The sequence below is a fragment of the Phalangium opilio genome, unplaced genomic scaffold (assembly GCF_054372755.1).
Source record: "Phalangium opilio isolate 3A_F unplaced genomic scaffold, DU_Popi_V2 ptg000039l_2, whole genome shotgun sequence".
Taxonomy (NCBI): Eukaryota; Metazoa; Arthropoda; class Arachnida; order Opiliones; family Phalangiidae; genus Phalangium; species Phalangium opilio.
Window position 1 is genome coordinate 2,124,757 of NW_028324163.1, and position 27,404 is coordinate 2,152,160.

The window sequence follows — 27,404 nt, forward strand, 5'->3', positions numbered from 1 at the left end:
ACGAGGTATTTGCCTGTTTCGAACGGTTCAAGAAACAAGTCGAAAATCAGTCCCAAGTAAAGATTAAAGCGATCAGAACTGACAACGGCCTCGAATATTGTGCTGACTACTTCACGAAACTCTGTGAAGAATCAGGGATCGTACATCAGAGAACCAACGTCTATTCACCGCAGATGAATGGCGTAGCAGAACGGATCAATAGGACACTACTCGATATGACAAGAACACTTCTCCATGATGCAAAATTACCATTAAACCTGTGGGCTGAGGTAGTAAGGACGTCGGCTTACATCAAGAACCGAGTAAAACATTCAATTCTTGGAGACAAGGTACCATTCGAATGTTGGAACGGACGTAAACCAAGCGTCAATTATTTGAAGCGATATGGATGTCTAGCTTTCGTGCACCTACATAAACCACAAAGGAAGAGCAAATTAAACCACAGAGCAAAGTTGGGTGTTTTAATCGGTTATGCTGTACGCACGAGAGGGTATCGCATATATTATCCCGAAGAAAGAAAAACCATTGAAACGAAACACGTGGCCTTCGATGAGTCGAAATTGGGCATGGAGTATTTAAACCAGCCAGTAGAAGAAACCCTATTGAACTTTCACCTTAGTGCAAGCAAACCGACAGAACATACATGCCCCGAAGCGAAGGAAGAAGAAACACCAGAAGACATAGAAGAACGAATAGAAGGGCAAGCCGAGGAGCAACTGGATAGACAAGTAGAAGAACGAATAGAAGGGCAAATTGAGGAGCCAAGGGATAGACGAGTAGAGGAACGACCGAAACAACTGGAGAAAATACACGCCCTTACAAAAACATTCTAAAAGAACTCTAAGAAGTCCTATAGAGCTCTAAAGAGTTCCTATGGTGCTCTAAAGCATATAGATTGTGCTATAGAAAAACCTTTAGAATTTATTTTTTAAAATTCTAAGAAGCACTCTAAACAATGTTTTTCAAAACAATTCTATTAAATCTGTTTAAAATGCTGAAAAATATTCTTTAAAATGCTGAAAAATATTCTTTAAAATGCTGAAAAATATTCTTTATTTTTCACAATCTTAAGAATCAAAATTTATTTTTCTCAAGAGCTTTAACGAATAAATTTTAAATATTTATTTTCACCAATAGTATTTGAGTTATAAAGATAATTTAAAAAACTGAAATAGCTATATTAAAGAAATTTTACATCAATTAATCACATTCATAAAAGTTGGGCATTTCGATTACATAAATATAACCAGCAAATTTTGGAGTGTTTGTGCCAAGGACCAAAACTTTTTCTTTTATATCCGATACTGGGTAAGCCAATATTTTGTTGGTAAATTTGCATTTAGAAGAAATTTGATTATTCATTTGCGACTGGTGATATATTCTTAACTCTTTCACAATTGCAAAAAAATTGAAACTACAGGAACAATTAATTGAAAGACAGTTGCAGATGCCATCCTTTAACCTGTATAAACCTTGAACTATACCAAAGGACCCATTCTTTAACTTTATTCCGCAGTTGCATCTTTTGGCTACTTCGTGAGAACAAATTGTGCGACCAAAAGTCGTTATTTTTGTAAATTCCCGTGCAGTTTTCAAATTTGAAATGTTTCCGTTTCCCAAATATGGTTGAAAAGCTAATTTAACAGCGCTAGTTATCACACACTCTCTTGGTAAACCGTGAGCGAAACTTAAATCATTCACTATACAAATTCGTTTCAGCAATGGGTACCCTCTAAGCAAATCAAAGAAGTAATCTTGAATGTCTGATGCAGAAGTTGAAAAAGCTTTGTCAGATATTACCGAGATATGACTTAAAATGGCAAATTTTTCAGCTATTTGATGGGGCACTTTCTGTGTTCCATTAAAGAGTTTCATAAGCTTGCCATTCATGTTTTCAAACTGAAAACATGATACAGCCCATAAAGGTCCCCAATTAGTTGCAGTTTCGTGCAAGTGAAGAAGCAAATGGACATTGAAGGTCATAGTATCGTTTCCGTACAATCCAGAATATTGTTGAACAAATATTCTCAGATAGTTGGCAGCTTCTAGAATCATTTCAGGTGAAACTTTGGCTGATAGCAAAATTTTCACACTGAGCACTAAATTTATCCAATGTTTAAAATATATGTCAGGGAGGTAATTCTTTAAAATTACAGGTGAGTAAAAAAGGAGCCACGAACGCCATTCATTAGCGTGCCACTGTTTTCGATCTTTTATTGTTCTCGGTGTTCTTGTAATCTCGTCGATGGGCTTTAGCGAGAGAAATATGCTATCTATCTCATCAATTTTCCTTCCAAGGTAATATTCACGTTGATAGCTAGACGAGTCAAACCACATACATGACGTTGCTTTCACCACACCTTGACAGACAGAATGCATATAATCTACTACGAATCCATTAACTACGTTAAAATAATTAAGGAGCATTAATATAGAAAATCCTTTGACTCCGTTAACTGGTTTTTTAATTTGTATCGCTGTTTTTGCATTTCTTTTCATCTGTGCCTCGTCCCTTTTCTCAAATTCTCCTGCTTCGTATATTCTTGTATGACCGTCACCTCTCAAAACCATTTCGCCTTGGTTTAAACACCAATTACACCCGTAGGCTCCATTAAACTGATTTAAATTTTGCAAGGTACAACGTGCCACTGAATCACACGTCAAAGGCCCTGGGAATACTTTTATTAGTTTCTCCTTATTTGCACCTGCACGTTTATACTTGAAACCCTCGGATGACAGCTTATTTATTTGGTCTACAAATGGTTTTAAAAAAGTGTTCATGTCTGGTTTACCATTTCCAAACCACAAAGCAGCCAGCTGAACATCTTTTTGGCCGGAATATTCCAATTCATTGAGAACGTACAGTAATGGCCAAATATTGAAGTTAGATGAGTGAAATACAGGTACCCCGTCGGTATTCCATGTGATTGAAAGGTCATTCTTTCCCAAGCCCAATTTTTTGTAACAATATCCCTCTTGCAATGGATGCAAATTGGTTCTTGGCTTAAATTTCTCTTTGGTAGCCTCATGTTTTTGTAAAATTGTTTGAATTTGATTTTCAATATCAAATACGAGGAAATAATTTCCATTTTCCAAAGCTCTTTCATAAGATACCAAACACTGGCAAAACTGGCAACATTTTGACGTTTTTCCAATGTACGCACAACATTTAGCACAGTACATGTGAAATGTGAATAACGACTTTGAATGATCAAAATTTTTATAGAAGCGATATAAAGTTTGTGGTAATTCAGTATCGCTAGGCATATGAAAACTCAAAAGCTTTAGTAACGAAGCCGTTGCTTCTTTGCTTTCTTGGAAACGTATAATATGCGCCATAGTCAGCAACAGACTTTGTCTTAATGTGATAGATGAACCAGCATAGAGCTCTTCATCCTAAAAGAATAACATAAGAAAAGTATATTTCAAGCATAATAATAGATTTTTGTGTAATGGCCATAAAAAGCTTGCGTGCGTATAAGCATCCTTAATTGAATGCTTGCTTTTTAATCCTAACCAAAAGACCTCAAAGTACGGCTAAATTTGAGATAATTCTCAAAATTCACCCTCTGCACTACAGCTTTTTATCTCGGGATATAGCTTATATAATTTGACTTAATCTATCGTTACAAATAATTATATAAGATAAAAAACTTGAGCCTAGAGGAAATTTACTAATATTTGTAAACAAATTAATAATAGCATATAGATTAAGTCACATAATACAGCTGAAAGATATGTGGTTCTGCTTTTACTAGAGTGTCTTCATGATCTTGTTTCTCATCAACCCCTTCGGAGCCTGATTCGGAAATTCTATCACCCTATAAATAGGAAAATTACATTTTTTAACTGAACTTAGCGTTCACATGTCAGGTGTATATTTATTAAAAAACAAATTCAGTAAATAACTAACTCCTATTTCAGTCACCTATTTTTATACCATGACAGACTTACATCATTAGATTCGGTGGGATCTGAATTTCGAACATCGCAATAATTTGTTTCGGGCCCAATGTCATTAAACTGTGGTTGACCATCGAATGGAATGGAATGATCCGACGTTTTTTCAGACCCAGATTCACAATCATAAATACTGGAGTTTGTCGATCTAATAATATCTATAAATTTTAAAATTATAGTTTTAATTAAATAATAACCTAGGGTAAACAATATTTCCTTCTTGTTTTATACCTTGGGTAGAATCCACCAAACTGTCTGAAGATATTGTTGAGCTCGCGCGCAAGGTCATATGTTTGAGATGGTTATTTACTCCGATGGTAGATGTTGAGGGCTTGTTTAATACATCGAGAGGTTCATGATTCTGAACATTGGGATCAGGTTCAAAAACTAAATTCTTGCTTCTCTTGTTTTTAGCATTTCGAATTCTATATTCAGTCTTTCTTGGAATTCGGAAAACTCCAGTAAAATACGGCTGTTTCCAAAGACTTGACTTCGCAACTTTTCCCATTTCGTCTAGTGCCAAAAACCTCAACTGGACATTAAAATCTTGTATAGTCCTTAAACAGCTGATCCTTTCCGAGAAAGTTCCCGATGATATCTTCAATAATTTACACTCCAAGGCTTACTAATTCCAACAGGCAACAGCAGAAAATGTTTATTCAAGGCTTACTAATTCCAACAGCAGAAAATGTTTATTAAACATTTATGACCCTTATCTTACTTTATCATAAACTATCAAAAGTTTCGTTAATACCGGTTAATACCAATTAATTTTGAAAAATTAACTCTATTTGTTAAAATTAATAATATTTTGCTGGCAGGAAATATAAGGACCGCGGAATACTTTACAATTAAGGTTTATACGCAAGGAGGATTCATACCATTTGCACAAGGAGACCAGGCAATTTGGAGTGTAAAATAGCAGACGATTTTACACTCTAAGTCGCTTGGTCTCCTTGTGTTAATGGTAGGAATCCTCCATGCCTGTAAACATCTATATTCTATATGCTATATATCCTGTTCCAGTCAGCTAGTATGCGCGCGCCGTTTTACCCCCCAAAAAATTTCGTATTTCCTTCTTAACGGATCACGTGACGTCTGGCTCCTCGGCTCATGAACGCTGGATCTCTATATATCTGGCTGTGCCGTATTATTAACTTTTCCCGCTTTTTCTCTTGTACGGGAATCCCGAAACTACGTGTCCGACGCATATTGAACTTTAGAATTTATGCTATTTCGAAGTTGAATTTAAGTGCTTAACTACAAGAATTTCTTATTGCAAAATTTATTTAGGTAAGTTACGTACAAATGTTCACTAATTATTTATTAGAAATTCAAATTGCCTACGTTTGCACTTATGATTTTGTCTTTTAGATTAACACACAATGGCCAAGGCTAAAACTGTTTACTTTGTTGTAAAATGGAAAGACGATGATATGTGGGATGTTTTAAATGTAGAAGATATGTTAAAACATAATCGCATAATGAAAAGAAATGTCTTGGAAAACCCTGATAAATTTATTGGGCAGGAGTTGGATATTAATTGGAGTGATGGAAAACCTTTAGCTACGGGACTTTTGCTAGCCCATGGTAGGCCATTGGATTTTTAATGATAAATAAATCAGTTTCTTTACTGTTATCAAAACCCGGAAATTTTGTAAACAAATATCCTTATCGAGTATCGCCCTTTAATCCTAGAAGTCTAAAAATGAACCCTCATCAGGTCTTTAATTCTTTTTAATTAGGTAAGTTTTCCGATATGGAAGCTAAAAGGACTGAAATTGCTAACAGCAATTTGAGGAGGCTTAGTGATGACCGACCATCAATTAGTATTTCGACTGAAACAGCTGGCATTAGCAAGAATGAGGTAACAAATTTGGCCTGAATTTTAAGCATAAAACTAACAATTATTCTTGATTATAGAGGAAGAGAGTTAAAGAAGATCAACAAACATTATTGATGCAACAAGTATTGAACACTAGCTCCTCAGAGTTAAATTCTGACTCTTTAACTAAACCATTAAGCCCAATGCCTTGCAAATGTAATAAATATCAAACTTTGAAAAAAAAATACAAATTGTTGAAAAGGGAAAATTCAAGTAATTTGGAAAAAGTTGAAAGAATGAAAGGTTTGAATAATTACTATCGATCATTTAAAGAGTTCTTTTAATTTTTGGCTTATTAACTTATAAATATATCATTTATTTTATGTAGAGGGGAAAACACTGCTCTCCGAATTAAGAACATTAGTCGAATCTGCCAGGGAAATTATCTCAAGTAACGAGAATACTTTTCAATCATCAGTTACGGCTGGCAATGTATCTGCTTTGGATGATACCATCTCCACAAGTTCATCTCCTACATCTCGACCAAAAAATTCAGATGATGCTCAAAATGTAAGAAATCTTTAGCGTCTGATTGATATTATGATAGATGTCAACAAAAAAAAATATTGTTTCAGGTTATGGTTTCAATTGGAAACCTTGTAAACGTTAGTAAAGGTATATTATCCATGATGTTAAGAACTTCTACTGGGCCAACAGTTCTAGCCAGATCCCTCCTTATGCACTTATTTACAACAGAGGACTTGATAGGGAAGTCACTAACTGGGCGGCAAAGTAACGCCCATAAAGGGAAAGCACCAAAGCCAGGTCTGGATAAAATCAAATTAGAAGCAATTATTGGTAAGTTTAAAGGCTGTTGGTTCTAATCTAAAATTAATGAAAATACAAAAATTTGTATATAACTTTAAAACTTTGAACGGAATCTCGAGAGCAATGGCCATATGGTATATATGTGTTAATCTCCTGATTCTCTTCCTCTGTTGTGATTATTTCAGTCTGTAGTTTTTATTTACAATTAGCCTGATCTCACTCTCTTTGTGGTGACTATTTCCGTCTAAAGTTTTTTATTTACATTGAGCCTGATCAGGATCACCCTAAATATTTTTTAGGATATACAATGAAAAGATATCCCACTGCGACGAAAAGAGAAATTATGGATTCATTGTCAAACAAAGTAAAGGAGATAAATACTAAATATATGGTTACTTGAAGATAAAATGTAGTTTTATTTCAAAATAAACGGGTACCTAGCATTTTTAAACATGTGATGGTTTTTTATATTAATTTAAAGATAAATGAAAATTTATTTCAAATTCAGGAAACTTTTTAAACACAACCTAGAAACGTTTTAAAATAAACCCAGAAACTTCTTAAAATAAACCTACAAACCTTTTAAACACAACCTAGAAACTTTTTAAACACAACCTAGAAACTTTTTAAACACAACCTAGAAACTTTTTAAACACAACCTAGAAACTTTTTAAACAAAACCTAGAAACTTTTTAAACAAAACCTAGAAACTTTTTAAACAAAACCTAGAAACTTTTTAAACAAAACCTAGAAACTTTTTAAACAAAACCTAGAAACTTTTTAAACAAAACCTAGAAACTTTTTAAACAAAACCTAGAAACTTTTTAAACAAAACCTAGAAACTTTTTAAACAAAACCTAGAATCCAATCTATAGAATCTAAAGGAATTTCTAAAAATAATCTAAAATAATTCTTTATAAAAATGACCCATTTGCTAAAGACATTCTATTGATGTGTTCGATAAAAATTCTAAAAAATACGCTATAGATATTTTATATAGCTACTCTAAATAAATGTCTATAGAATGTTTTTGTAAGGGCGAACCAGAAAGGAAACAGAACGAAAAGGGAGAACTGCCGCCTGGGTGGAGACGACATGTACATATTCGGAAATCTGGAAGATCCAAAGGACAAGCGGACATCTATTTTTACGATGAGGAGGGAAAGATGTTCCGGTCAAGACCAGAATTACTTGCACATATTCAACAAGAAGGGCTACCCTATGACATCAACTTATTTGACTTCAATAAAAAGAACTTAGACGTAACCGCGTTGTTATCAAGCATTACTGATGACGACATATCAGAAATATTTGAAACTAAGGAAACGGAAATTATAGTACCACAGAATTATAAGGAAGCCATATCATCGCCACAGAAGTCAGAATGGATAGCAGCTATGCAGGAAGAGGTCACCACTATTAAAGAACGGAAGGTCGCTGAAGTAACGGAGAAACCAACACACAAAAAGGTGATAGGATGCCGGTGGGTTTATGCGCTAAAGCGTGACCCTGAGGGCAATATTGTACGATATAGGGCGAGATTGGTAGCACAAGGATTCGGACAGACGGAGGGCGTGGACTATGATAACACTTTCTCACCGGTCGTACAATTCGCATTGATACGTTTCTTTATTGCTATATTTGTGGTTCACTTCGGATGGCTACAAAAGCATTTTGATGTGAAGAACGCCTACTTATATGGAAACCTGGATTATGATGTTTACATGAAAATGATACCCGGATTCGAAGAAGCTAATACCGAGAGCCACTGTCTGAGATTACGAAAAGCGTTATATGGACTACAGCAAAGCGGCCGGCGCTGGTTTATCAAGCTGGACAAAACATTTCAGAAGATAGGACTAACAAAATTGATGGGAACCAACTGTATCTATTTCTTACCCTATCGCGCCATAATTTTGGTATACGTTGACGACCTAATCGTGTTGGGTAAAACAAATGCGGATTTACAAGAAGTCTACCGAAGATTATCAGAAATCTATGATATTAAAAACCTGGGGCCTATACGTAAACTACTTGGCGTAGAGTTCGACCTAGAACAAGATGGCACCATCAAGATCCACCAACAGTCTTATATCAACAAACTTGGGAAGAAATATAACATCACCTGCGATGAACCTGTAAGCTTGCCAATCAACGAAAGCGCAATCTTGACGAGAGCCGACTGTCCCACAACGGAAGAAGAAATTAACGAAATGAGCAAGTACCCTTACAAATCATTAGTGGGCTCATTATTGTTCCTGGCACAGAGAACAAGACCGGACATTCTTTTCGCTACAGTAGCACTGTCTCAATTTAACAGCAACCCTGGACGCAAACACTGGAGAATCTTGTGCACACTATTAAGATACGTGATATCTACAGCATCTCAAGGACTAGTGTACAAGAAGGGTACGGAACTGTCACTGACGATTTATACAGACAGTGACTGGGCATCAGATAGAGATAGCAGACGTTCCATGTGCGGCTACGTAACTTTTGTGGGACAATCACCCGTGACGTGGAGATCTTTAAAACAAAAGTCAGTCTCCTTATCTACGATGGAGGCAGAGTACGTCGCGATAGCAGAAGCAGTCAAGGAGCTCTTATGGCTGCGACCTATAGTGAATGAACTGAATTGCTTCAATATCAAGTTACCTATGCCAACCCTGTTCAGCGACAGTCAATCCGCACTGAGTTTCGCCCATAATAACATTGAAAATCAACGATCAAAACATATAGACATTCGGTATCATTTTGTAAGAGAAAAATTAGAGGAAAAATATTTCAATGTTAAATTTATACCATCTAAATTGAATGTCGCGGATATTTTTACTAAATTGTTGAATAGATCTAAATTTACGAATTGTTGTAATATGTTAAAAATGCTATAATATGAAATCTGTAATATACATAAGAAATTGATCTCAGAGAGGGGGAGTGTTCAGATATATAGGTATAAAAAGGTCTCCGAGATAAATTTAACCTGAACTGAATCGAATTGAACCAAACCGAACTATAGTCTGCTAGTGTAGAAGGGAATCAGATTAGACCGGCTTTAGTGATCGACGTGAGCACTCTTCTCTCTCTTTACCTCGCGCTATTATTTATGTCTCTTTATTTACGAAACTAAACGCTAATTTTTACTAATAAAGTTAAATTAACTACGTTATTGCCTCGCCATACTTGATTTCACAACAACAGATTCTCGAGGTGATATTCCGGGGTTTTGGGCATCGCTAATTACTCTACTCGTTAACCCAACAGCTTCGGACGCTAAAGTACTAATGGCCGGCCTAATAAAGGGTGTAATTTTGCGCAATAAAGAATTGAAAATACCGCCAACACTAAAACGACCCCCAGATTGGAAAACGTTTGCGTGTAAAGCCGGAAGGGACGATCCTCTTTGGAAATACAGAGTGTATCTATTAGGTACCATTGCTCAAGTTCTATTGACCTCGACGCCTAAAAAACAGTTTAATATATACTTTGCCTAAATTAAACGGGATATTTTCCCCGTAATCGGATTTCAATTCAATTTCAATTTCTTGTATATCGCTGGTTGAAATTGGATAAAAGTCGATATTATTAAATATTTCCTGGTTCTCCTCGTCTAGCAGCGAAAAAGCCGGCATTTTTATGAAACGTAGCAGATAGGCTTGACCACCACCCACTACTTGTTGACGGATAATATTGGTATAAACAAACATGGCATCGACGCCTCTCATGATATCCGCGGGGTAATCCGAAGTCTCGTTATTGATATACCGATCCAACTGATTACTACTAAAACCCAGCAATCGTCCCAATCCTCGTCCGGGTGTTGTTTTGGGAAACAAAATTGAGACCGTATCGTTTAATTTTGAAACCGTCACGGTTCCGTCTACATTCTGCGTAAATTTTAGACTTTTTCTATGCGTCGGCGACATGGCTTCGCTCATAGCACTTAAAACATCGCTAATATGATAGTATACCCCGGAAGGAATCTCGCATGCGTAATTGTCAACTCGTTTGCCTTGAGACCCGGGTACATACGGTTGGTCAGCATAGTCGGGATCTTCTGGAAATCTATCCACATCGTATTCGCTAGTCCAAAAATTATTATTAGCTGTCAATGTCATTGATCTTAATCGGGGATTTACCAAAGCTACTCCCGAGTGACTGTGTTTAAAAAATTCTCCCTCTTCGGGAATGTTAAATAATTTGGCCATTGGACCAGCTACCGATACGCGAACACCTGGCTCTATTTCGAGACGAACATAGTATCTATTTTCCGTTTCCGTTTTGAGAATGTACATTTTAAAATACTGGCGAGGCATATATTTTTGAACACCCAATAACTGATTTATAATTTTTAAATGTAAAGAGAAGGGAATTACGGCCCCGGTCGCCGTCAAATCGCAGGTATATTCGCCCGCGGGTATTTTAATTTTTGTAAAATTAGTCTTAGTAAATAGATACATTAGCGAGTCATGAACGCGATAATTGACAAATGTGTCATTAGTTGTTTTGAAATGCGTAAAATTACGCTCTAAAGGTTTAGTGGATAGAAACGTCCCACCAACGTATTCAGCTTCTAAATTTAATATATCACGCAATTCTTTTGGGAAGAGCATTTCAATTTTTGCTGGACAATGGACTCTAAAATAATGCTCCACTCCTTGTTTAATAACGCTAAATTCGGCCTGTTGCAATCTTAAAGGGTCAAAATTGCGCGCAGTTATTTGGAGGTTTTCAGCAATTTCTTCATAAATCTTATAATCATCTGTCGATCTAAACTCGCCTGACATTTTAAAAAAGAAATAAAGCCACGGTTCTTCCCAAGGGGTATAGCGCTTTATGGTTCTATTGACTCGATATTCTAGATATGCATTGTTTTCGTTTATGGTATATTCTTGTACCGTCATCCTCAAAGGACCAGATTGATTGCGTCCTGTGTAGTATTTATTGGGGTCAAGATCGAGCAATTTAGCTAGTTGGGGAGAAAATTTAATTTCCACCCATTCCGGTGTTTTAAAATTATACATGATAGCATCACCCCGATTATCTATAGTGTGATATGTTACTTCAATTTTTTTTAATACTAATTTTTCTAAAGTACGCGTTACGGCTCTATAAAGCCCTTCGGCGTTTTTCTCTGGCGTTTTACTGGCTCTAAAAGTTTGCGGTAAGAACAATATCTTATAGTTATCATAATCTTCGGGGTTAATTTGCTTAGACTTTTCAGAGATAATTGGCTCGGGTTTTTTCTTTGGCGGATCAACCGGCTGCGGAAACAAGGGTTTTTCATCAACCGGTGGTGGGGAGGGGGTCGGTAATACGGGTAGCTCAAAAGTAGAGGATGTTGTAGAGTCTGGAGATTTTGAGAGATCAGGCTTGGATAGGTCGGGCTTCGATAGGTCGGGGTTCGGTAAGTCGGGTTTCGGTGAGTCGGGTTTCGGTAAGTCAGGTTTTGGGGGGTCTGGAAATATATATATTTCCTCAACCTCCGTTCGCGAGGGGGTCGGCGTCAGTGGTTCGAAGGTAGAGGGTTTCGGGGCCTCTTGTTTTGATAGATCAGGCTTATATGGGTCCGGAGCTGGAATTTTGGGGGGATCCGGAAGTTTCAGGGGATCTGGCTCCGGCTTTGACTTCGGTAATTCAGCCTTTGGTTTTGGTAGTTCGGACTTCGTTGGCTCCGGCTTTGACTTTGGTAATTCAGCCTTTGGTGGCTCTGTAGTCAGAATCTTTAAGGGATCTGAAGTAGACGGGGTTGGCCTAGTTGTTGTTGTTGTAGTAGATGTTGGTTTAGTTGTTGTGGTAGATGCTGAATTAATCGTTGTAGTAGCGGCTGAATTAGTTGAGCTCGGAGGTATTAGTTTATCCGAACTTGGAGGTATCGGTTTAGTCGAACTTGGAGGGGTTGGGTTAGTGGTTGGCGAATTGGTCGTTTTAGGTGGGTCAATTTTCGGAAATGCTGGATAGTAGGGTTTAGGCTCTGGGAAGGTTTGTTTTGGAATAGTTATTTTGGGTGGAGGGGTTATTTTAGCTGGCTGTGGTTGTACAAGTACTGCGGGTTCAGTCGTAGCAATAGGTATCGGAAGAAAAGGCGTAGTTCGCGGTAAAATAGGTATAGATGGCGGTACAGGTTTATATTCTGGTTGAGGCTTTTTTCTTATCGGCGGAACCTCATGGCTTGTTTTACGTTTAATGGCGGCTTTGGGAATGTACTTGTAATCAAATTTTTTTTTAAAACTATCTTCAACATTATCAATTTCGATTTCCACGTAATTATTAGTGTAATTTAAACTTATATTTTTAGCATGCTTTGATACAGGATATTTGGATATATATGGAACATCTTCGTAATTATTCTCTTTAAATTCAAATAATGTGGTCAAGGGGGAATCAGCTGGTATTTTGAACCGTATGCTTTCCTCTCCTAAAACTTGCAGGTAAACGGGAAAGTTTGTATCTAACTGTTTTCCCAGGGCCCCGTCTTTATATTTATTCACTAATTTAAAAGATAATTTGCCTTTTAAATACGGATGACCGTTTACATCATCATTTAACAGCTCGACAAAATTTTGAGGCAGTTCGTACTCTTTGGTCTTGGTATAACGATTGACAGGTATCTCTATTTTTTGATATTCAACAGGCTCTCTAACAGCTGCATAGTTGTCACGGTTTGGATCACTTACGACCTGAATTTCAAACTTGTTAAACTCTTCGCAATGATTTGGAAATATGATTTCCGCTAACCCAACTTCAAAATCACTAGTCAAGTTCAAAGGTTGATGCAAATAATTTTTAAAACTTGATTGGGTATTGTTTGGGTATATATCTAGACACGTATTAGACGCTAAAGTTAAAAAAAGTCGTCATTCATGACTAACGCCTGTTTATCAACTAACCCCAACTTCTTAAACAAACCTTATTTTATACATAAAAAGATCGTCCATAGCTCGGTAGACTGGCCGGGATTTGAACTCGCCACCTTTTTGGGTATCACATTAGTACACCCTGCCTTTACCCACTGAGCTATGGACGATCTTAAAAAACACGCCGTTTATCTTCATCAAAAAAAAAACTATAAAAATTCTTAAACTTTTAAAGTCGTTACCCTTGAAAAATCTACGTAGTTAGGTAATTGACCTTACCCGATTCCAATAAAAAAGACAACGCCCTGGTTAGATTGAGCCGGTTTCAACCTGTTTTCAAGCGGTTATTATATAAGACGTTCGGCTTTAATAGTACGTTTCAGGGTGTGGTCCTTAAAAAAATAAATTTTTTTATCTAGAGAAATTGTTTAATATTAAATCTGCTCTCGATCATTTAGTATATAAGCTCCGTGTTTCGTGAAGAAAGTTATCAGTTGCTCAGCTATGCTCTTAAAAGTCCAACTAAAGATGTCTTGCTTTAACTCGTGCCGCTTTTGTTGGGTGAGTAAAGACCAAACTCAATTTTCCAACGGAAAAGGGACCAATTTCGATTTTTCTAGCTGTCTCTTCTCGGGCATCGCCTGAAAAGGGACCAATTTCGATTCATGTACTCGATTTACGTAGCTTTTCAGGACAATCTCTACTCTGCTACATTTGGCTGCCCGAAAAGTTGCGTAAATTTGTGTGAAGTCGCATTTTTTGCGTCCCACCACTCAACGTCGGCCATGGTTCGGGACCAAATGCAGGAGATTTACGTCCGAAATCCGGAGAATTTGGTCCCGGATGATGTTGAGGAGGTTCATGAATCGCCCTTCATTGCAGTGTCATTTGTGTCCACACAACGGACTATCGCAATGAAGGAAAATCGAGTTTAAGTTCAGTCCTGCTACTTCTTCCGCGGCAAGACTTAATTTGACGTGTTTTCCATTGGTCTCTTGAAAGTTGTGTAAAATTTGTGTGAAGTCGGCTCAGCCATAAGAATGCACGAGCAAAGCTTTTTGGTTGTGGTTCGATTTCATTCGCAAGGTCGGGCTGACACTGCAATGAAGGAGAAGTTCTGGCTCAAACAACCAGACCAGAACAAGAAGACCAGGCCCCCCACAGTGGCTCGGATGTAACTTCCTTCGGGAGGTAAAGGGTCAACGAAGAATTTTATGGGACATGGCCCGTACAACCCAACAAGCCCTGCCACTGCATAAGGTTCTGCGTACCCTGCACCAGATGGAGCACGTTCTCTTCAGTGAGGCCTTGACTTCGATGTCCTTCTCAAACTTAACAGCTGTTCGCTCGATCAACGTGGATAGGATTCGGAGCCGAAATGCCCAAGATCTTCTTGAATCAGTGGAGGCATGTGCCAGAGTGCCTGAAAAAAGCTGGTGGCCGACGCCCCGCTAGAATGAATGCCGCGTTGATGACGTGAAATTGTTAATAAAACGCGGCGCTAATAACGATTTAAAGAGCGGCTTTCAGTTAAGATTTCGACTAAAATATCTAGTTTTGAAAATCAAAATGTCACTTTGAACAAGATGCTTTTTACACTAGAGATAAGAACAATTACCTTCAAAATTTCGATTTAAAGAGTGGTTTTCATTAGCGGTAAAAGTAGCGGTAAATATTTCTGGTTTTAATTTAATCTTGGTTTATATTTATATTCTTGTTATTCTCTATTTATATTCTTGTTATTCTCTATTTTATTGTATATATTATTTGGTATTTGTTATTAAAAAATCTTTATTTATATATTTGTCTTTGTTTCTCAGACATACTTTAAAGGTTATTTTTTATGGCGGGAAATTCAAACGAGAATCTTACAAAATAACTAGACTGGTTTATTAAAAAAACTACAGCCTCCGAGGGTTAAGCCGAGCTTGTTTTGGGGGAAAAAATGGGTAAAACCCCTCTAAAGAGTCATAGCATGCTGGAAGGTAGGGTTGATCAGGTAGGAGTTTAGCTTAATCTTTGTTTGGAAGTTTGGTTTGAGTTTGGTAGATGAGGAGAGGGCGGCCATCTTGGGGTGGCGGCCATCTTGGATGTCTGCATATCTAGGTAGTTCCTACTACTTTTATCGTGACAGACGTTTATACAAAATGAACAATTATAGAAGGCAATTTTTACAAAAAGCACAAGTGAAAGCGTAAACAACTCATGATAAAAAATAGAATAAAATCTTAATTTCAATTTAATTCTATGAAAACGATGGTTTCAAAATGTGTTCACTCTTCTACAAAATTTTTATATATTATAATTGGTTTTTATGAAAAAGATCTGTCTCGTACGCTTAAACACTGAACTCTTACATTTCTGTGTACCATTCCAATCATACCATTAAATGAACCATTTGTAATCTGTTGACCCCACAAGCCGTCGGAAGTCTCAACGTAATTAAATCTATTATAGAAGATTAAAAGATCATCAAGTTTACTAAATATTGCCTAAGGGCGATGATTACTTCATTTTTAGAGTTCCAAAAGGTTGACCATTGCGCCTTGTAAAGCCGAAATTTCACCCTTTTCATTCTTCTCGTATGAAATCCATGGAGGCCACTATGTATAAAACTTACATTCATGTTATATCTAAAATTCTTAATCAATTTATTGCGGTAATTTCTCAAAGATCTCGATATGAGATAGTTAGCATGGCATGCTAACTATCTCGTAGCGCGGGCAGATTTTCCAGAAAATAAAGCCCGAGGGTGCTCAGGCCGCGTTCGCAACCCTTTAACGTCTACACAGTATGTTTTTCGGAAAATTGTAGTACACATTTTACCCTACAAAATGTAGGGGTTAGAATAATAAAGGGCCAGCAACTTCAGTCTTCAGAGTAATTCTTGATGATATCGCTATCTTTGCCCTTGCGAGGTGAAATTCATTTCGTTATGCGGTAACAGGGTGGTTCGACACTAGTTCAGGCCCTAAGGTATTTGATCAAATGTGAGGAAACTTGTTTAGTTCGTGTACATAATTTCATAAATTTATTTTTTGCTTGCGTGTCATAGCCCTTCAGGCCATACCGACGAAAGTGGTTGTCACATGGGGCTCCACTTCATTTTGCTCTCAAATAAATTAAGTTCAAGCCCGCAATACCAATTTATTTTGATACTCTATTATTTCGAGTCATTGGTCACAAATAAAGTAGGAATGGAGAACTGTTAATATTTACTTCAGTCCGACTCTTAGCCCAGTATAGAGCCCCTCCCTCCAACACGTACCGAGAATTTTAAATTATCTTATTGGCTCACTTAAACTACGTTTTGATGACGTTGCTGACGGGGACGGCGAAAAATACGTAATTCCTTTTAACCTCTGTCGCTATGACCCGCCTCTTCTTTTATACCTCTCCGTCCCGTGGAAGGGGTCCGGGACTTTGACGCGCGCCCACATTACTCTGTTTTCCATTCCTACTTCTAAAATTAAATCTATCCCTGGGTCTACATAAGCCCATGCCCATGGGGTTCCATGACCCTATACTTCATTTAGCTCTCAAATAACTAAAGTTGAAGCCCGCAATACCAATTTACTTTGATACTCTATTATTTCGAGTCATTGGTCACATATAAAGGTAGGTGCTGGGACCATGGCATAACGAAGTCGATTTTGATACTTAGAACTACATTTTTCTTTATATAAAATTATTTAAATAAGAACTTACCTTTCCGATTGCCGCAAAAAGAGTTCGATTGGGATTGATACGGTAGGCAAATCCATTTAGTCAAACAGTTCAGAAATAATTTTTAATTTTCATAATTATTACTGTGAAGACCTCATCCGGTTTTAATTTGAGTCAAGCCTTGACAGTTCCAACCAAGAACATGACGTAATATATTTCGTCGTTCTTCAATAGATACTGCAACTGGGAAACATGGTTTGGAAGAGCCATGGAATCAAAAAGAGATTACTGATGTAATTGTGCAAATATTTAATTGTTTTAAATATTCTTTTTTATATAAAAGCCCTAAAACAATTCAAAGCTGTGGTTTCTACTTTTTAATCAGCTCTATTAATAGAAATCAAATATATTATACCAGGGATAGATTTAATTTTTGAAGAAAGAATGGAGAACCGACTAATCTGGGCGCGCGTCAAAGTCCCGGACCCCCTTTCCCGGGATGGGGGGTATGAAAAAAGAGGCGGGTCATGGCGACAGAGGTAAAAAGGAATTACGCATTTTTCCCATCCCCGTCAGCAACGTCATCGAAACGTAGTTTAAGCGAGCCAATAAGATAATTTTAATTTTTCGTTCCGTGTTGGAGGGAGGGGCTTTATTATTATATAATAATATAAGGGGCTTTAACCGTTCTCCACTTCTGCTTCTAAAATTACTTCTTTCCCTGATCTAACCATAAAGAAGAAATGTTTGAACAAAATCTACAGAATCAGATGAAAATAATAATAATTAATGAGATAGATTTACGTAAAATTATGCTTGGCGAGACACATTTTTACTTGAATTTCTTGAAACTTACTTCAATAGTCGTAGCAGCCTTATTATTCTAACACCTCAAGAAATCCATAAATTTCATGCAGATTATATATTTCAGCATACACAAAGATAAGCGAATTCCCTATCTAGCAAACGCGTACTACTAAGCAGCAACCGAGTGATTTTCTTGACTGAGAGTTGATACTACCTGTTGCGTTCTTTTCTTGCGCAATTCGAATCGTATAACCTTGCAGAAAATATGATCGAGGGCCGGTCGAAAAAAACTACTGGTATTTTCCAAGTTTTTCTACTTCGAATGTTGCTTTCCATTGTGTTTTCGTGACTGAGTTACTATTGTTTAAATAAACGCAGGTGATTTAGGGCTCGATCCATACTATATAATCACCAAGCCCACTAGAAAGTATGGCATGTTACCAGATACCATTAATACTTGAGTGTATTACAGGGTGGAACAGATCAGACAACCACCTTTTTTTAGTACAGAGTCGCTTTACTACATGTGAAACCAGACCGTCATTCTTGCATTTAGCAAACGCCGTGTCGCAGATACCAACATTTATTCAACAGTTTATTTTTTCGTCGATTGTAAAGCTAAATTTTACTCTAAGTAAATGATCGTCTGATCCATTTCACGCTGCATATTTATTGGGTAGAAATGTTTTTCTCTTGTCTTGAATGGTTCTCATATTCCGAAACTAATAAAAACATAACAATGTCTTTCTTGGTGCTGAAGTTTATTTTTTATTACGGTACCGCCTAGTTATTGTTAAGAAGGTTTTTACGAAAAGAAACTGTCACCCAAATAAGTCTTGTTAAATAAAACTACCCAAATTTATAATTTTTTTAATATGGTTTAAAAAAGAACTTGCCTCCTATAATGCGGTTGATTAGGTGAATTAATCCATTTGTAGAATCAGGGATAGATTTAATTTTAGAAGTAGGAATGGAGAACGGTTAGTATTTACTTCAGATCGACTCATAGCCGAGTATACAGCCCCACCCTCCAACACGTAACGAAAAGTTTAAATTATCTTATTGGCTCACTTAAACTACGTTTTGATGACGTTGCTGACGGGGACGGCGAAAAATACGTAATGCCATTTTACCTCTGTCACTATGACCCGCCTGTTCTTTCATACCCCACCGTCCTGTAGAAGGGGTCCGGGACCCTGACGTGCGCCCACATTACTCTGTTCTCCATTCCTACTCTTAAAATTAAATCTATCCCTGGTGGAATAGTACAAAAAATTTTGTTTTCGAAATGAAATTTACAAAATCCTACTTCAGTGAATTTGAAAAATATAGATAGAAAATGTACATTTTTTGATCGATACGTTTGATGACTAACCTTATGGCCCCAAAGATTGCTCAAAAATGTTTCCCAACATCTACCGGAATAACAATTGTTTAAGATTACTTCGCGGTTTAATATGGGTAATATTACGATAACATGTCAAAATAAACCTCTTTGATGCTCTAAATAAAATTACGAGTTTCAAACCAACGTACATTTCCATAATATTTAGCGCAGAGTCAGCCAAAACGTATTTATTTTCCCAGTTTTCACGTTCGAGTGTTGCTTATCATTTATGGCAGCACGAAATAACTATTCTTGAAATGATACACGTTTGGTCATAAGCATATCAAACCACCCGTAAGCGTGAATTCACAATACGACCACGGGTAATCGCCATTGTACAAGGGCGCCAGAGAGAAATTTGAGGTTCTACGCCACCTAGAGGGAAAACGAAGCAATTCTCTCCTTCCCGATTCCCCCTACCACCTTATAACCCGGAAATCTAAGTAGTTATCTGCTTATGCGATAAATGGCAGCGGTAATCGGTTTAGTACGGGCTTTTAGACTAAAGTTGTTTGTTTAAGATTAGGAACAGCAAATTATCTCGAATTTTTAAAGAAAATGGGAAAAACTCTTAGTGATAAGTGTACACAGTACAACTGGTTTCTTATGAATAGGATAAGTACAAAAGATAAAAATGTAGGTTGCCGCATGCCTTTATTACGCCAATAGGTAAGTTTAAGATATATATTAATCCTTGTATTTATTCCCAAGCTTCCGGTAGCATCCCTTGCGCGATTTGAATAAAGTTTCCCTTTTGTGCCACTAGGAAGACTTGTGTCGTGAGTTTTACCTAGACAATGCCTGTGGCTAATTTCCCGCCGATTCACGCTTAGGGGTGGTTTGATATGGTTATGGTTTGGTCCATATTGATCCACGTTTGGTCCATATTGATCCACGTTATAAACAATTACTTAGACGTTTCATTGCTCTGTATACAAATCGAAATTCTTAGACCAGGAATGCATACAGCTAATAGGTATAATTTTGCCTTATATTAATTTCTACGCAATTTTGTGGGCCAAGCGTGAGTACTATCTGCCACGCCATACAATTCTGACTGGTATTTCATTGGTTGGTAGCACGCGACGTTAGGCGCGCAAGCATGGCTAAACGCGCAGCGAGATGAATTATTCCAGAAGTATAATCAGTCATGAAACCCGCTTAGACACGTTGAGGAAATGGCCACACAATGATTCCTTTTAATTGTATGTAGTATTAATTAAACGAATTGTTCGCTTATGACAGTTGGCACGAGTCGACTTTATATTGCACTTTACAATATTAATATATATATATATATAGCAATGGATAAGTGCAGCGCACTTGCGTGAATATTTTGTATAGGTCCTATAATATTTCGTGACTTGACATTTCCCGTAACCATTGACGATCGAGTAGTTACCCTTGCCCAAGAAGTGTAGGTGCTGGAGTGCTAGCGAGTGCTAAATATTTCTGCAAACTAGATGGTGACCAGTTCCAACTGATTTTGTTTTGTGCCTATTTTTGTTTTCATTAAATGAGCAAATAATATAAACTAATACTTTCAATTGGTTATATTTCACGCTTCGAAAACTTTGAAAGATATAGATTTCTGTTGAATATTTATAAATTCCTAAAACGTTGTCCATTATAATTTTTTTTAAAAAACAATTGAAAACGGCATTAAACTTCGAGCGGATGTTCTCGTAGATATCTATTAACAACGACCCATTTTGCAGTGTTATGCTTTACGTTCAATTATCAAGAAGTAAGCAAACCCACACAACAATCCGCAAAAGTTAAGAATAAACATTCCCATAAATTTCCTCAAATTAATTTGGATAATTTTCTCTTCATCCCATTTTTGGAGACAACGGTCGAAGTTTACCGAGTTCCTATCAATATCGTGTGCCAAGAGACCATTTTCAACTAAATTGTTTGATCTACATATAAAAGAGATTAAAGTATTGCATTTTAATATTTAGTTAGTTTCAAAGTATTAAAGGTTGCACTTTTTTAAATATAGTCTTTTCATATATGTTAAAACTGTATTACTGCGTATACTCACAAATATGTTAAGTTTTCTTTCAAATTTGAAGGCAGGTATTTATTGATAACGAAAGAGTAGAACGTTCCAAAATCACTTAGAGACGTAATGTGAAATCCACAAGGTAGTTGGTAATTATACCGATCATGCAAAACCTTAATTCCACTGGAATATTCCATAATCACGAAGAAATCGCTTCGTCTTAAGACCTTCGATATGGTGTCATTCGATACTAAACCATCATTCGGTAAGACGGATTCATCTGGGTTGCTCCGAACTTGTTTCAAAATTCCAATAATTCCTGGTATTTTGATCATCTGTAAAGATAGGAATTTTATGTAAATATGAACAAATGATAAAAGTTCACAAATATATCCTCGTTTCGTTCCTTCTTCTCATATTTCGCATGCCTAATGTCTGCTTAAACCATATGAATTAATAAAATATTCTCTACCTCTAGAAAGTCAGTCAAACCCGAGCCTTTTTCCACTAGGGGAATAGATTCCGGAAATCTTTCAAAATCTTGAAATGATTTAATGTAGTCTCCTAGTTTATTGACAATTAAAAAGGAAAAAAATACAGCCGACAATGCCAAACATACGAATCGTGAACCCATTTTCCAAAAGCTTATTAAAACTCGTTGACTTCGTCTTTTTTCTTCCCTCTCAAACTCCAGACAGCCTAAAAATGTATGTTGTAATTTATATTTAACATGAAAATACGTAAATAAACCACTCACTTGTGTTAAAAAGAGGCGCCATAAACACCATAATTGCCTTACTCAATGAATTTTCAATCTTTTTTATCTGATTTGTTTTATGCGCAATAAACGTGTAGAATAAGATGCACGTTAGCAATAGCAATAATAGAACGAGCCAGACCTGAAAATAAAAATAAATCTGACTTTCATGTTAAAGGGATGTACATTGCCTTATGTAGGGGCGTGTCTAGAACTATATTCCCTGCACTATAGTGTTACTATTCCCTACACTAGTGCTACTATTCCCTGCACTAAGGTTACTATTCCCTGCACTAAGGTTACTATTCGCTGAAGTAAACACTCTAAGAAAATGGGGTGTGCTTTAACACCTTTAAAAGTAGTTTATATGGGTCCATATTTGACACCGTTACAGGTGTACATTTACACCCCTGAATGGGTTTAATAACACTTATTTGACCAATTGGTGTCAAAGAAAAGAATAAAATGGTGCAACAGAGGTGTAGTTTAACACCTTTTTATCTCTTATTTAGAACTAAAAGTTAATTTTTACTCCCTTATGAGTGTTGTGCAATTCCTTAAAAGGTGTAGCATAGCACCTTTCCGAGTTTAAATAACGCTTTAAAGAGTGTAGCATAACACGTTTCTGAGTGTCGTATAACATCTTTCAGAGTGTCGCATGACACCTTTCAGAGTGTCGCATGACACCTTTCAGAGAGTCACATGACACCTTTCCTAGAGTCACATGACACCTTTCAGAGAGTCACATGACACCTTTCCTAGAGTCACATGACACCTTTCTGAGTGTCGTTACTCGTATGACACCTTTAAGAGTGTTTGATTAATTAGCAAATAGCGCTATGTTCATAGCAAGGTTCCACCTACAGAGAACTTAAGAGGACAGTTCTAACATGCAGAGCTATACCCGTTAAGCAAGGGTAGTTCTCGCATCAATGTGAAACTACATGAAAAGTTCGCCACTTGATCGACTTAAAATCCAGCGTGAAACTGCACGGTAAACTCGTCATTTTCACCGACTTAATAACTTCTGAAAAATAGTATAAATGCATCGGGTATTAAATTGGTTTTGGAGGCCATAATATCCCAGCAGTAGATACAGACGTACTCGTTATATTTAACAATCTCTTTTCACGAAGAGTTTTTCGAGCACCAGTTGTAGCGCTATTTTCTACTACTAGCGGTCTAGCGAAACCTAGCGTTGACATTAGTACCTACTACTACGAAGAGCAAATGTTTAGAGGGTGTAAGTTAATCGGGAGACGTTAAATCCGTACCAAGAGTCAATATTTATTCAATAAACAAAACACAGTTCTACTATTCATACTGTTCCACAAAACTACTATTATTATTAATCAACTGATTATTAAACTATAGGCCATTACCCAAAACTACTACATTAATACTACTAATACTACTAACTACTAAGATATCTACTACTACAATAAAGTTATATACATTTTACAATTTACCCCCAAAATGAAACATGCAGCATGCACTCTCGACCAATGTCATAAATACTAAGCGCGATCTCTATCTCGTCTATTTACAACTATACACACTCGCGGTATTGTCAAAAGTACTCATCACTGTGTTGACGGGCGGTGGCTTCGGTCGTTGCGATATCGAGAGGAATCGTCGAACTCAGGGAGTGCCAATTTAGGGATTGGATGGCGTTGTACAAAAAGAGTGAAGAGAGAGAGAGTGTCTGGCGAGGAACGTGGTCTATCCTCCCGTCGGCACCTTCTTAGCTAGCGGCCAGCGCATGGTCATTCTGGTTGCCTCGGAGAGTCAGGAACTTAGCTTCTCGGGATCATCCAAGTCTCGGAGCTGATCAGGATTTCGAAAACTGGTGATCTTCTTTGGTGTTCGGCTCTCATGCTCAGATACCTCTTTTTAGCGATGTACCATGGAATTTGCACCACCAATGCTGGTGACCTATCACTGGTCAGCATTCTGGTCCCATGGTCACTGACGTGAGGGGTTTCACCCCTTCCACGATTCGGGTACCCAATCACTTGTGATTTTCAAAGATGACGTCCTAAATCACACTCCCTGATTGGCGCGTACGGGTTACACGTATACACGCACCTTTGCTACTACTAAAGTTTGTTGACCGTTGGGATGCTTTCCCAAGACCTCGCTATCTATTATTTTCATCAACATCTATAGCGAGCGCCGCGCACAGGATAAATTACCTTGACATTGGTCGCTACTGACTATGGTCGAGTTTTTGCTAAAAGCATGCACATACATTGACAATTATTTTATACACTTGGGATTGACTCTGGGTACAGTAGCTTTTTCTAAAGAAAGGAAGTTGCAAATAACAAAGAGGGATAGGTATGGGGCCGACTCTATGGCGTCGACGTCTAAGTTTGACGAGAGAAGGGTTAACCTCAAAGGCTAGGCGTTTTGCCGCTAGACCACTGTCTCAATTGTTTGAGTTATGGTAGGTAGAATAGGTAGATACTATCATCTGCCCCCTTTTAAGACCAAACGACCGCCAGTGTGTCGCCATTTAATTGGAACCATTTCCAATAACTCTCTACATGGCGTCCTAACTCAAAGCCCAGAAGCCTATAACCCAAAAGTAGACTGTTAACGACAATATTTCGTTACACAGTAACGCGTTTGACCTAATCTACTCTACAATGTTAAAAAAAACCATTTTCTACTCTATTTTTTCTCAAAATAAAGATAAGACATGTCACAAAAGCATGTGCCCCACATGTTGGACTCTCTAGGTGGCGTCTGTAATCCATAACGGTGGAACGGATTCTACGCTACACCGCGGCCACATGTTTCTTCAAGGCCTGAATATGAGGGTGCACAATATGCCTCTGGCATCGGTGCAAGGACGTGAGCCCCCTCTCTCCAATAATTATAATAATAATAGTAATAGTCGCCCTACTGTGAGTACCTAACCTAGTCTCGTTTTATTAGTGTCACACAATACTTTTAAGAGTATCACATAACACTTTCAAGAGTGCAATAGCGTTGCTAGGGTTTGAAATTTGGGGGGCTTAATCTTATTATTCGTATATTAAAGATATACAAACTTTTATTGATAAAGAGTACGGGACAGAGTTATTGACCATGAGACAATTGTGGATGAAAGAATTTCACTCGTCTTTTATAAGTTTTCGTTTGCTTTTAGTCCCCACTACTGTTTGATTTTGAAATTCCCCGCTACAAAGATGAAACTTAACGAACTTTTCATAATAATTTTTATACACAATATTGCTACAGAATTTAGAGGGCTACGAGCAAATTTTTTGGTATAGTTTAGGGATTATTTTGAGGGGCTAACTTTGAAATTTGGGGGCGCTATAGCCCCCTAAAAGGGCCTAGCGACGCCACTAGAAGAGTGTCGCCTAACACGTTTAGAAGTGTTTTATGAATGTATTACCGCTTGATTACCAATATCCTTGTTACCTTTATTTTAAGGATAAAAATATATTCTTTCATGAATATCATCTTTAAAAAAATGTTTAAAAATTAAGTGTTTCAATATATTTTTACTGTTCGGATTTACTTTGATATTAAAACATTAATGAAAATGAAAGACCGTTTTTAGAAACCCGCAGTTCTAGAAGATGCAAGTTAATAATAACGTTGAAAGAACGAGCCAAACCTGAAAAATACTTTGAGTTTCTTACTAAGAATAAGTTGGTATTTTCTTTTTCTTCAAAATTGCAGACAGAATTAAAAAGATATTCTTCTGTTACGGTTACTTGCATGTTTACTTAACAGTTTGAAACTGACTTACATTAAAAGGTGTGTTCTTTGGGTAAAACTGTGTGGTTATGTCAAAAAGCCTGAGGTCTACAGCATTTGGTTTCGGAGATATGGGTTCCCAAAACAATGATTCGCGTTATACCCATTTAATTGTACACTTCTGATAGATAAAGGTTCAGGAACCTTCTTAGATTGAAGACTATATTTAAGGCAGTCTTACTCCATAAATGTGTCTATTTCCTTGTTTTAGGGGCCAATGCGTGGGAGTACATATCTCGTTAACTATAGTTTATTGTGTTCTTTGACGGTTCCAAGTGACTCTAATTATCACAACGAATTTCAATTGGAAATAGTTTCTATTCAAATTTCAAACGAAATGCGCCAAAGTAACTAGCGCTGCAATGACGGATTTCAAATCAATGGGATTTTCTAACAATCCCGCAAATTGGTTGGTTAAGTTTGGTTTAGCTTTGGTTCGTCTCACTGTCAGATTGCTGTCTTTGAGCCCAAATTTATGTTAATAAAAAAATATATTAGTTAGTTACTGCCTCAAAAACTTGGAGCTATTTCTAAAATATTGTTGCTTAAAAACAGTTACCCCTAACAATTTGACAAATGGAAGTTTTACTTACAATTTGCTTCTTTTTCGGCCTCCTAATTGATTGAAATTTAATGAAATATTTAATAAAATAGAAAAGCGACAACTCGCAAAAGCTACATCTTTCTGCGGAACGAAAAATCTGAGCTCCGAATTCGCAAAAACAGCGAAGTGGTTAACAACAGACAGACACACACAAACGGTCACTTTCAAATATGTCCGCGCTTGAAATTGCCACTTACCTGTACGTTAAATACAGCTAAAAATGGAAAAAGATGGTTCTTGGGATTTTGTTTCCCCACGAGAATTGATAATGGATCCATGTATATAGAAGCCGGGAAATCTACGACAGTACTTCTTTTATAATCCATAGCGAACGGACCGACAGCAACATGAACTTCCTGCAATGAGAATTTATCTTTTCTAACTTTAAATTGTTCTGAGATTAAACGACTCTTGTCCGTGACAGACGTTTACACACAATTAACTGTTAAACAAGTTGGCTTCGGTCAGATAAACGTTTTGCGTGACCTCATCACAGCCCGATGCGGAAAATATTGGTTCAAAAGCCTTCCTTAATAATACAGGAATAGCGCTGTCAAGTGACGCGAAACGACGTTGACGAATAAATCGCCAAATCAGGTGAAAAGTCACGGTTTAAAAAACTGTAATGCTGCCTGTGTCTTTCCATTTTAACTAAAATTAGCCCAGAAACCCAAAGTACATCACCAACAAATTTTACACCCTCATATCATAATCCGCCTTTGATTTAATATTCACATGCAAGTGTAGTGGTTCTTTCTTATAATTAATTCATGTTTAAAAATGTAATATTACGTGTATGATTCGGTAAGTTGGTTAATTCTTCAATTATATAACAAGTTGGGAAACCAAAATAAACTTCTCCGAGCCGAGACGAATTTACTTTCTAAACACAGGTCCACCAGCCAATGAGAAAAACCGGAAATACATA

At 37.0% G+C, this 27,404-nt stretch overlaps 2 protein-coding genes across 6 annotated transcripts; one reads left to right on the top strand and one right to left on the bottom strand.

The window, feature by feature from the left end:
• Positions 1-1,036: 1,036 nt before the first annotated feature.
• Positions 1,037-5,060, bottom strand: LOC149680219 (uncharacterized). 3 transcript variants are annotated; one of them, XM_089834558.1, is made up of 5 exons: positions 4,715-5,060; positions 4,192-4,585; positions 3,955-4,118; positions 3,756-3,821; positions 1,037-3,396 (listed from the first exon to the last, which is right to left on the bottom strand). In XM_089834558.1, the coding sequence occupies exons 2-5, from the start codon at positions 4,466-4,468 to the stop codon at positions 1,201-1,203; spliced, it is 2,703 nt and encodes a 900-aa protein (XP_089690684.1). In that variant the 5' UTR covers positions 4,469-4,585; positions 4,715-5,060; the 3' UTR covers positions 1,037-1,200. The 3 variants fall into 3 exon arrangements, with proteins under 3 accessions (XP_089690684.1, XP_089690685.1, XP_089690686.1); XM_089834559.1 differs by having other exon boundaries at positions 4,682-5,060; XM_089834560.1 differs by having other exon boundaries at positions 1,560-1,732; positions 1,801-3,396; positions 4,192-5,060.
• A 47-nt stretch (positions 5,061-5,107) lies between these two features.
• LOC149680220 (uncharacterized) lies at positions 5,108-7,068 on the top strand. Of its 3 annotated transcripts, XM_089834563.1 has the most exons (8): positions 5,108-5,253; positions 5,335-5,550; positions 5,706-5,827; positions 5,884-6,088; positions 6,174-6,355; positions 6,421-6,460; positions 6,542-6,643; positions 6,913-7,068. In XM_089834563.1, the coding sequence occupies exons 2-8, from the start codon at positions 5,346-5,348 to the stop codon at positions 7,011-7,013; spliced, it is 957 nt and encodes a 318-aa protein (XP_089690689.1). In that variant the 5' UTR covers positions 5,108-5,253; positions 5,335-5,345; the 3' UTR covers positions 7,014-7,068. The 3 variants fall into 3 exon arrangements, 2 of the variants coding, with proteins under 2 accessions (XP_089690689.1, XP_089690687.1); XR_016365597.1 differs by having other exon boundaries at positions 5,111-5,253; positions 6,421-6,843; XM_089834561.1 differs by having other exon boundaries at positions 5,111-5,253; positions 6,421-6,643.
• The last annotated feature ends 20,336 nt before the right edge of the window (positions 7,069-27,404 follow it).